At 39.0% G+C, this 12183-nt stretch overlaps 1 protein-coding gene across 5 annotated transcripts in view; it reads left to right on the top strand.

Moving 5' to 3' along the window:
- The first annotated feature begins 800 nt into the window (after window positions 1-800).
- Window positions 801-12183, top strand: part of SLC9B2 (solute carrier family 9 member B2) — a 57393-nt gene continuing 46010 nt past the window's right edge. For 3 of the 5 annotated variants that reach the window (XM_054485543.2, XM_063663938.1, XM_054485545.2), the window contains exons 1-3: window positions 801-2286; window positions 10907-11038; window positions 11995-12175. In XM_054485543.2, coding sequence (XP_054341518.1) covers window positions 10949-11038; window positions 11995-12175 — 271 coding nt within the window. In that variant the 5' untranslated portion in view covers window positions 801-2286; window positions 10907-10948. The remainder of the gene's footprint in view (window positions 2287-10906; window positions 11039-11994; window positions 12176-12183) is intronic. The other 2 variants (XM_054485544.2, XM_063663939.1) reach the window with 1 other exon arrangement.

Below are 12183 nucleotides of genomic sequence, written 5' to 3'. Positions count from 1 at the left end.
AACTAAACAATCTTTATTAAAATAAGCAATGATACTTGACATGGGCCTAAGAAATATATAGTTAGCTAACTGACAATATTGTCAATTAGAGGGATTTCCTTTTTAAATTAAGTACAGATTTCTTCACCAAACTCCAGGATAACAGAAAAGAGGACATAAAATTTGGACATAGTCTCTGGACAAATAAATGTAAAGTTAAATATAAATCATGCAACAGGAAACAAACAAAATTAAAGAAAATAAATTTTTCAAGAAAAGTAAATTTATGGATGATAATTCTGTAACATTGTCAGGGCAAAGTTTTTTGTTTTTATTTTAATTTAAGGGTTTTATGTTTGTTTTTTACTTGCAACCTCAAATGACCAAATGGTATGATGCACACTGAGATACTCAATAAATGTACAGTTATTCTTAGCCTTTTTTCCTAGAACTTTAATATTAACAAGGAAAATTTTGAAATGGACAATGAAAAGATAACACTGTGTATGGGGAAGAATATCATGCAGTTGATGACGGTACATTAAAATTCACACAAAAGGACATTTTGACTAGCATTCCGAAAGAGTCCATTGATTATAAGATTATCTATGAGGTTTTGGACCAGGCATTACACTACCGAATTATGGCTAACTTTGGTTTGTGATCTAGACCAAGTCACCCAATCTATCTTGGATTTTAGTTTTCTGGTTTATGAAATTAAGGAGTTAAGCTAAATGACTTGGGTTTCTTTTCGTGTATCATAATCAAAATGCTGTAACTTCTCTAGTGAATCATAGAACACTGACTCTTACAAGTATGTCATGAAATACTTTATGCTGTGAGCAGGTATACATGTATAATATATGTATAGCTATGAACAAATACATTTTAAATAAATGCACAACGAATTCTACAAAATGGGCTCCAACATTAACAAATGATCTCAGTCTTTCTCAGAGCTGACCATAAACTATAAAACATTTTTATAAACACTATCAGCATTAAAAACGAAGTAAAATCTAGCCAAAAAATTCAATGTTCTCCAAAGTCATGTTAATCAAATCAGGTGATATATTAATGAAGTACATATGACTAAAAGGAAAAATATATGTCATTCCTGTGGTAAGAAGAAGCTGAATGTCACTAGAAATTTTTACAAGCTTTAGGAGAGGAAGAGTTCCGTTTAGGAAAATAATCATTTCAGATGATCTGAAGAAGGGTATTGGATGGAACCTATCCAATAAGTTCATCACAAAAGAGGACCTGAGAGACAAGAATGAATGGTTTCTGACTTGTGGAGAAATTTGAAGATAATCTCCCTTGCTTGAAAAGCGCTGATTAAGATTGGCACTTGCTTACAGGAGTGAAAAACAGGTAAGGGGTGCGCGCGTCTTCACACACACAAGAGGAAATACAGAGAAAAGGAAGACACAAACATGAAATGAGAATTAAATGAAATAGAATCACACTGCTGATAGAAGGGTTAAAAATCTAAAATACAACAAGAAGGGCAGGTGTTAAGCGATAAAGGGGGGCAGAACAAGTCTTTTATCCCGCCATTTAATTGGTCACCTTAAGAAAGAATCCTATCTTCCCACCGCAGCTGAGAAGACACTTCTAAGAGGTACAGCTAAAAGGTGGAGGACTGATAGACAACTTAGAGGTTGGTTTCGGGAACGATAAAACAACCAATGGGCTGCCCGGCCTGCGCCGCGGAGTCCCGAGGAGCCTGCGCTGTGCTCCTCCCGCGGTGTCTCGTCATCTCCGGGAAGACTCGGCGCCTGGGTCCGCGCTCTCTGGGTAAGCTTTCCGAGAAGCTTTCCCGGGAGCTCGCCGGTCCTGGCCCCAGAAGCCTGCGGACCCACCCAGGGAGGATAAGCAGCTGAAAGGCCGCGCGGTGCCGCGCCTGGCACCACCTTTCCGGGTGAAGCCACGCGCACCCGGCATCGCACGCGGCTCTCCACCCGCGCCGCCGGACCTGAAACCAGGCGGAGGGCACACGGCGCTGCCGCTGCGGGCGCCGGACCAACCTATGCTTACTCCGGAGCCTGTACCGGCGCCGACGGGTCGGACCTCCATGCGCGGAGTCGCCCCGCTGGTACGTGCGAAAGGCGGGGCCGACTCCACGCGGTGCTGCGCCCTGAGACCGTTTATCTGCAGTCAAGGCAGCCTCCCGGCTCAGCCTGGGACGATGCGCGAATCGGCAATCCCAGAGCGCGGTGGCTAGACCAGGTTCCGCCGCCTCCTCCACAGTCCCTTTCTTAATCGTTCAGACGGAGCCTGGTCGACTTCGCCGGAGACTGCCAGGTGAGAGGCCCCAGAGACACTAAGGGTAAAAATAAACCCAGCGCCAGCGGCGGGTATCCTGTAGGCCTGCTGGACCGGAGACGCGAGCGAGGGCCCAGCCTTTTCTGTTTGTACACCCAGTGACGGGCGCGTGTCTGTTTACTGTTGTAAGGTGTTGGCGTGGGTTTTCTTGCTTGCTTTTATTTTAGTTCTCAGATTAACCAGAGGGTGTTGCCTTTGTGGACTGGGTTAACATCCTTGAGGTGCTAAGAATCATCATATGCTATTGACTGAAGAATATAACCTTAAGACAGCAGTAGCTGCTGTAAGAGATAAAGTAAAACATCTCAGTAACTAAACATAATTCAGGCTTATTTCTCGTTCATGTCAAGTCCATTCACGTGTTCAGCTGTTGGCCTTCTACTCAATTATTCAGGAACCCAAACTCCTTTTACGTTATGGCTTTGCCATCCCCTAAGACCTTGGAGTCCTTAGTTTCCAGGCAACGGACAGAAAAAGAAAAGCTACTAGAGGATTGCATGAGGATTGTTTCTTATGGGTGAGGACTGGAAATCACATACTATTTATGTCCACATGCCATTGACCAGACTTCAGTCACATGCCACACTGACCTGCAAGGGAGACTGGAAATGTACTATGGACCCAGGCAGAAGAGTAAACGATTTTGGTAAACACATATCAGTCTCTGACCCTCCCTTAAAGGGCAGACTGCATCTTAGTCATCTTTGTTACTCTTGTGCCTAGCACACCATAGAAACTTGTTAAGGCTTTGGGAGGCCGAGGTGGGCATATCACCTGAGGTCAGGAGTTCGAGACCAGCCTAGCCAACATGGTGAAACCCCATCTCTACTAAAAATATAAAAATTAGCTGGGCATGGTGGTGCACACCCGTAATTCCAGCTATTCCGGAGGCTGAGGCAGAAGAATCGCTTGAACCCAGGAGGCACAGGTTGCAGTGAGCCAAGATTGTGCCACTGCACTCCAGCCTAGGTGACAGAGCAAGACTCCATCTCAAAAAAGAAAAAAAAAAAAAAAGGAAATGAAACTTGTTAAGGGATGGAATTGTTATGTGTCTAAAGTTGAAACTTAACCATATTTCATTGTGATTGCTTAGGAATCATTTATCATCCTCTAACTAGATTACAAGATCTGAATATAGGAACTATTTAAGACCGTTCACTTCTGAATCCTCAGCTCAAGGACTGGGACGTAACAAGAACTTAATAGCTCTTGTTTGTTGAATGAATGAATGAATCATCAGAGAGGAAAACGAGCAAGACAGTTCGTCAATGTCGGAGTTAGGAAATACTGAAAAGGTGACATTTGAGTTAGATTTTGAATTTCTTCAAGTAGAAAAAGCAGAAATGAAACTCCAGGCAGCAGTAGTAGTGATATTTTATTGTTGTTGTTTTGTTTCATGAGTGGAAATTTGGAAAACAACCAAATGTTTATAAGTCCAACTTTTCTTCATTCAGTATTCAAATATTACAATTTAACTTCAGGGTAGAGGAGGGGAAATACATAATCTTACAATCCAAATAATTTCTGTTGACTAAAAGAATGGCAGTGAAAACCTTGGCACTAATTTTTGACTTTCTAAAATGTTATTTTCTGGACATTTTTGAGCAATTTCAATACAAAGGCGGTGTTCTGATCATTCATTGCCTATGATGACTTTGCACTATATCAAGAAGCTAGAAAGATAGAAACTAAAGTTTATAAGACAGAGGTTCCTCATCACTGCTCTTCATCAGGGCTTCTCAGGGATGGTTCTGCAACAAAATCACCTGTTATGTTGGTTGGGATGCTTTTGGCTGCAAGTAACAGGATATTCAGCCAAAACTCCCTTCAAAAATACAGATGTACTTTGCTCATACATGAAGATGTTTGAAGGTGGGTGGGTCCAGGGTTTGTTCAGTAGCTCAATAATATCAGGGCTCTATGTTGCTTTCTGTGTTCAGCTAATCTTGACTTTTCTTCATGGGTGAATGATGGCTGCTAGAATTGTCCCAAGAAACCCATCCACAATCCCAACTTCCCTTGCCTCTTTACCTGGTCATTTAAAGACAAAAAGAGGAGAGGATTTTCCTCCTCTCTCTCTGTCTTTATTAAGAAGGAAAATCTTATGTGATATGCCCCAGTAGTCTTGCCTACAAATTCCAATGGAAAGAAATGAATCATGCTCACTCCTTAGCCAATAAGTGGCAAAGAGGAATGGTGTTACAGAGATTGATTTACACCAATAATGACTTATCCCTAGGGCTGGAGAAGGGTCCCACTGGCATACCTGAACACTTGGCATTTAGACAGGCCATAAGTCATGTCTGTCCCACTTGGGGTAGATTCAGTCTCTGTAGATTCTGATTTTAGTGGGCCTAGAAATAATATTTTAAACTTTTAGTAAATATATTTCACTTTTGTGAAGAGAGAGAATAGAAACGATGAAAGCAAGTATTGAGTCCCTTATGTAGGGGTAATTTCCTTTTATTCTTATCTCATTATGTAGTGTTTTCCTTCATGAGTCAATGAAATTACTAAATCCTTAACCAAATAAAATAGCGGTTGTTTTCCTTTGGTAACTTGACCGCATGTATTTGACACACCTAAGTCTTTCAGATGAGGTAGTTCTCATTCAGGGAAACACTATTAGTCATTTTAGTAATCAATTGTCTAAGAAAGTGTTAAGCCCTACTCTGAGCCTGATCTGAATTCCTCGGTGCTGGGTAGGGCTTCTTTTGGGAAATGAGCATTAGATCAGTGTTGATAAGCAAATACAGAAACTGGAATGTTTCTGTATGTTCTATGTAGAAATACTATATGAGACTGAGAAACTATATGTTCAACACATGAATGGATGAACACAAAGGTAGGAGATTGTTGTTATTATTATCATTATAGAGTATTGAACAATCATAGTGATGCTCTTTCAAAGGCATGAATACAACCCAGCATACTCTAGCAATGTCTTAGTCCATTTTTGTTACTATAACAAAATACCACAAACTAAATAATTTATAAATAATCAAATTTATTTCTCACAGTTCTGGAGGCTGGGAAGTCCTAGGTCAAGGTGCTAATTAGATTTGATGTCTGTTACACACTTGATCTCTGCTTGCAAGATGGTGCCTTCTTGCCATGTCTTCTTCACATGGAGGAAGAGACTACTGCTGTGTTCTCAGATGGTGGAAGGGAAAGAGCCAAAGGGACTAGGCTGCTCCCTTTGACCTCTTTTATAAGAGTGCTAGTCCCATTTATGAGGGTTGAGTGCTGGTGACTTAATCACTTCCCCAAAGTACCTCCCTCTTAATACCATCACCTTGGCAGTTACATTCCAAAATCTGAATTTTGGAGGGACACAAACATTCAAGCCATAGCAAGCAATATATGTAAATTCTCCGTAAGATTACTCCTTTAAATGTCAGCCTATCCAAATCACAGGCAGCAAATAGCAAGAATAAAAAGTCTTTATCCATATCTTTTAGCAGTAACTGAAATGATAGCAGTAAGTCTATTTTACTTGACTGAGAGCCTACGGACATTTGCAAGTTGATAGTTCCTTTATTTCTTCTGGAATATTACAGAAAGTACTTGTAAACATTTAGATTAGTAAGATAATTTGAAAAAGAGAACATTTAACAAATATCTCTCTATGTGAAAACATATTTACAGAAATGGTGTCCAAAGTATGCTCCACTTGCCAGAAGGAACAGGGGTGAGTAGACAGGGCTCCTGCAGCACCACCTTATTCGTTCCATTTGTAGGATTTAAGGATTAGATTTCATTTGATGAAAGATATTTGACATAAAGATATGAAGACCAGGGCCGGGTGTGGTGGCTCACGCCTGTAATCCCAGCACTTTGGGAGGCCAAGGCGGGCAGATCATGAGGTCAGGAGTTTGAGACCAGCCTGGCCAACATGGTAAAACCCCATCTCTACTAAAAATAGAAAAATTAGCTGGACATGGTGGCCGGCACCTGTAATCCCAGCTACTCGGGAGGCTGAGGCAGGAGAATAGCTTGAAACTGGAAGGCGGAGGTTGCAGTGAGCTGAGATCTCGCCACTGCACTCCAGCCTGGGCAAAAGAGCAAAACTCCGCCTCAAAAAAAAAAAAAAAAAAAAAAAAAAAAACCATGAAAACCAAACTTGAAAATTGAAAACCACTGCTATTGGTGATTCTGGGTAGTTACACATCTTCTTTGAAAAATCACAACTACAAACAATGATTTTAAATTGTGGCAGGTGGAATTAAGTTACCTCAAATCAAATCACCAGACTATATCTATGAGAAATATTACCAAGAAATGTGGTACCATTTTCTTTTCTCTAAAGCTTTAGGAATTGAGTAGATTTTTTTTAAATGTATTTAAAATTAGGGCCAGGCAGGGTGGCTCACATCTCTAATCCCAGCACTTTAGGAGGCCAAGGCCAGTGGATCACTTGAGGTCAGGAGTTTGAGACCATTCTGGCCAACATAGTGAAACCCATCCCTATTAAAAATACAAAAATTAGCCAGGCACGGTGGCTCACACCTGTAATCCCAGCACTTTGGGAGGCCGAGGCGGGTGGATCATGAGGTCAAGAGATCGAGACCATCCTGGCCAACATGGTGAAACCCCGTCTCTACTAAAAATACAAAAATTAGCCAGGGATGGTGGCACGTACCTGTAGGCCCTCGGGAGGCTGAGGCAGGAGAATCACTTGAACCCGGGAGGTGGAGGTGGCAGTGAGCCAAGATCGTGCCATTGCACTTCAGCCTGGTGACAGAGTGAGACTCCGTCTAAAAAAATAAAAAAATAAAAATACAAAAATTAGCCAGGCATGGTGGTGCATGCCTCTAGTCCTAGCTACTCAGGAGGCCAAGGCAGGAGAATCACTTGAACCCAGGAGGCGGAGGTTGCAGTGAGCCAAGATCATGCCACTGCACTCCAGCCTGGGTGACAGAGCGAGAATCCATCTAAAAAAATATATATATATATATATTTTTTTCTTATGTAATTTGATATATATATTTTTTTCTTATGTAATTTGATATATATATATCAAATTACATAAGAAAATCCTATTAAATCTTAATAATGTAGAAAATAAAAAAGAAAGTCCAGCCACTCCTCTTCCATTTCCTTTCCCAAAGGCAGCTGCTGTTAAAGGATTTTTTTTTCTGTTTCCTTCTTAACAGGTACATATATCAAACTGCTTATATTCTTGATCTCTTAAGGACAGTTCTTTCAAGTGGGGAAAAAAGGTTAAGAAAACTTTTTTTTCTTTTTTTTTTATACAGTCTTGCTCTGTCGCCCCCACTATAAATGACTCTTAGATTGCTGTCTTTTTCATCTCTTTCACTGTCATCAGTCACTATCACTAATGCTGCTCTCGATTTGCCTCTATCACAGCAATCTCTTCCTGAATTTTAATATTTAACACCTAATCTTCTGAGGTTTTGAAAAACAAAGGAGCAAAGTCATTAGAATTGTTTTCGAAATAAGGGCCGGGCATGGTGGCTCACGCCTGTAATCCCAGCACTTTGGGAGGCCTAGGCAGGTGGATCACTGAGGTCAGGAGTCGGAGACCAGCCTCGCTGACATGGCAAAAACCCATCTCTACTAAAAATACAAAAAATTAGCCAGGCGAGGTGGTGGGCACCTGTAATCCCAGCTACTCAGAAGGCTGAGGCAGGAGAGTTTCTTGAACCCAGGAGGCAGAGGTTGCAGTGAGCCGGGATCATGCCACTGCACTGTAGCCTGGGCAACAGAGGGAGACTTCATCTCAAAGATCAAACAAACAAAACAAAATAAGGGTTAATGGGCTCTGCATGAGTCCTTAAGAACCTCTCTATGAGTAAGGAGAATAAACTTTCTAATAAGCATTTCATGACATTTTTAATGGCTCTTCAAAGGTATTTTTGTAATTTCAAGACCCAATGACTATGAATAATAAATACCATGAGCATGGTCACTTTAAGTAAAGCTAACATTTTTGAAATTTTCCTAAATTTAAGTGGGTTCCTGAAGTGAGACACGCGTTTTAAATGGTCTTTTAGAAATGGAAACACAGCAGAGAGCAAACAAATACAGCTGACTAGTTGTAAGATCTCTTACTGGGCTTATTAAAAGACTTGTATTTCATTTTACCCTTTATTTCTGCAGTACCTTTCTGATCATGTATAAGTACTTTGGCATTTATGGTTGAGAGTATTGGAGAATAGGGAACTTTTCTGGAATGTAAAATTATATAAATTCCCACAGATGGCATAACATGCCAAGTTGTGATTGTTTATATTTAAAAGGACCCCATAATAACATTGATAAAATTTGTTCACAAAGGCTTCATTTTAACCAATAGTTTTTGTCTACTAAAAATAATAATTTCTAATTCATGACTATTTAAAAATAGTTTTTGTAAGTGGCAGAATGGGCTGATTTTGAGAATTTGATGAAAGAGGTAATTCTAGTGGTACTGCCAAAGAATTTCTATGTAATTCTCCTAATGAGAAGGGTGAAGAAATGAATGTTACATCCACCTGATCAAGAAGTGGGCCTCAAAAACAGATGAAAAGTCATGACCAAATAAAACCAATGGGATTAAGTAGTAAATTCTTCAAAGTTGAGGTGACTTTTTCTTGCTTAATAGGGAAAGCAAAATGATTCTTAAAAGATTCTTCTTATGATAATCAGGAAGAAGGAATATGCATGGTTAGCAATAACCAACACTATTGAATGCAACTGTGCATAGTTAGAACTATTCTTGTCTCCATTTCATAAATAAGAAATTAATCACAAAGAGGTTAAGCAATTTGGTATAGATGGACTTCAAACTCAGGCTTATCCAAATCCGAACCCAGCCCATCTTGTCAGTTACCATATTTGGGGTCATTCACTTCAGAAGGTAAAGGCCAAGTGCCATGGTTTGAGATATGATATCCTAACTCTTTAACCTGATCTCGCATTATTCTCAGCCTCCTGCCACGAGCTCCAGCAGTTTCCCCTCACACACCACTGGCTTTCATGTCTCCATGCCTTTAAGACAAGTGTTCTCTGAGTCTAACATTTTCTGGTCAAGTGACTTTTTTATTATCAGTCTAAATTTTGAAATAAGTTTTTTAATTAAAAAAATTATATATACAAACATATATACACATACGTATATATCATTATATAAACATTTATTACAAATTATATATAATAAAAAACAAACTAAAGGTCTTTTTGAGATGGCACTCTGGTTACCATGTGTTTTGTAAGTAGGAAAAATGGGGGTGGTGGTGGTAAAAAGATCATGATGTTCTTTGAAATTTTAAATGCAAATTTCTTGGCACTTCGTTGAACAGAGAAAATGATTCCTTGAGGGAGGGGTCCTGTCTAATTCATCCTTGTCTTTATGTCTAGCATAGTGCCTGGAACATATCAGTCACTTTGATATGTGTTGAATTAGATTTTCCCTTCTCTTACATAATTTTCTCTTTGATTCTACCACAAGTTTGTAGTGTGTACCTCTATCAAGATACTGTACTTGTTGCATTAGGAGTAAGTTTCCTTACTAGTTAAAAAAGAAGAAAAAACTTGACTAATAGTGGTTTAAACAATTACCCCAATGCTTGGCAGTCCAAGGCTGATGGAGCAACTGGAAGATGTCGTCAAGGAACCAGCTTCTCCTGTCTTACTTATCTACTATCCTAAGTAGAGGGCTTTTATTTTCATGCTTGAAAGATGTCTGCTGCTCTTCCAGGCACTGTATCTACATTCTAGGAAGGAGAAAGGGAAATGTTAGAGGACAAAAAGTACAAAGTATTATCCTCTAAAGGCCTCCCCCAAAACTCCCACCTAAATCTCATATATAGAACTGTGTGACACATGGCCACCTCTACCTGCAAAAGTGGCTAGGAACTGGAGTACTGTATTTGCCTTGTAGCCTGTATAGCATGGAACGCCAAGGGAGAATGGGTTGAAGTGAGTGTTTATTGAGCCAGTCAGTAGTCTTACAGGTTTTCTTAGTTATTTGGTATAAATTTATTTTTCCTGGTATATGATAAGTCAATGGAAAACAAACAATATGTTTTGATAATCTTTGAATTGCCCACAATGACTAAAAAGTGACTACCATAGCACTTATCATAGTGTCTGGGACATTGTGGCTACTCAGTCAATTGTGGTGTATTTTTAAACTTTAATTTAGAAATAAGAACCAGGCAGGAGTTAGTGACTCTAGATTCTCTGAAAAGGATGGAATCCAGAGATTTCCCTTTAGTGACTCATTCCTCATATCAACAATTGGAAAGTTACCTGGAGACTTCCTGCTTCATCCAGTTGGCCCATGAGAGAGGACAGTTTAACACTGATATTGCTTGTATTGTTTTTAACTCAAAAAATAATGTGGGAAAGAAATCATAAAAATGCGATTGGTCAACAAAGGCTTTTTCAAGAAAAATAAAAAGGTAGATAAGAATGATGATAATATACTAGAATCAAGCAAAAAAAAAAAACAGCCATTGAAAATTAAGAATAGTCTAATTTCAAATAGTTTAGCCATTCGGAATTCTTAGGGAAAAAAATAAGTACAATCCAAAGTCTTTGAAATCACGAGACTTTCAAATTACTGCTCTATATCTATACTCTTTCAAAACAGATCTCGTTCCTCTTCCCTGTGTCATCTTCTTAATTGTAAATAATGGGGGATGAAGATAAAAGAATTACATATGAAGATTCAGAACCATCCACAGGAATGAATTACACGCCCTCCATGCATCAAGAAACACAGGTAAATCTAAGCTGTGATAGAATTGTGTTTTCTTCATATTCTACCACTCATTTACCAATTCTCCTATCCCCAAACTCACACAATCCAAGGCAGGTGTGGCTACCAGTTTTCCCAGCTAACATCATTGCCAGCTGACCCTACCTGTGACTAGAAAAATGGAGAGCCTATGAAACGCTTTGTGTCTCTGACCTAATCTCTAGAATGGTTTTGGTTTCTTCCTTTCTTTTTATTGTTTAAATTCAAGTAGATTAATGAAGGTGAAGTGGTTTTCATTACAGATAGTCATCTTTTTCTAAACCACTTTGGTATATGTGCCAATTATTGCCCTGAATTTTATCTTAAATATGCTTATTTTAAAACCCAGTATTACAAAACATAATAAAATGTTATGTGACCCAAGCATTTATAATACAGGTTGAATATCCCTTATCTGAAATGCTTGGGATCATAAGTGTCTTGGATTTTTTTTTTTTTAATATTTGCATGCACCTAATGAGATATCTTGCAGATGGAACCCAAGTCTAAACAGGAAATTTATTTATGTTTCATATTTATACAGGTAATCCGAAGGTAATTTTATACAATATTTTAAATAATTTGTACATGAAACAAAGTTGCATTTGACTGTTACCTGTCATGTGACTTTAGGTGTGGAATTTTTCACTTGTGTGTCATGTCAGTGCTCAAAAAGTTTCAGATTTTGGAGCATTTCAGATTTTAGATTTCCAGATTAGTGATACTCAACCTGTACTAAAAATAGTGACTGTGCTAAATACTCCTAGCATAATTCTTGTTTCAAGCTGATTAGCTAGTAATAAAGCTGTGTGTTTTTCCTACAAAGTGTTATCCTTGATTCTAGTCATAGAAATTTGATTTGTAAGGTGATGATGCAGTACCTATAAAATTGTGTAAAATATATACAGTTTTAAGGATTTTTAAAATTACTTTAAACACAGGAGGAGACAGTTATGAAGCTCAAAGGTATAGATGCAAATGAACCGACAGAAGGAAGTATTCTTTTGAAAAGCAGTGAAAAAAAGCTACAAGAAACACCAACTGAAGCAAATCACGTACAAAGACTGAGACAAATGCTGGCTTGTCCTCCACATGGTTTACTGGACAGGGTCGTAACAAATGGTAAGGAT

This window comes from Pongo pygmaeus, chromosome 3, assembly GCF_028885625.2.
Source record: "Pongo pygmaeus isolate AG05252 chromosome 3, NHGRI_mPonPyg2-v2.0_pri, whole genome shotgun sequence".
In the NCBI taxonomy this organism is placed as follows: domain Eukaryota; kingdom Metazoa; phylum Chordata; class Mammalia; order Primates; family Hominidae; genus Pongo; species Pongo pygmaeus.
The sequence above is the reverse complement of the archived record's forward strand: the minus strand, read 5'-3'. Positions and strand labels throughout refer to the sequence as shown.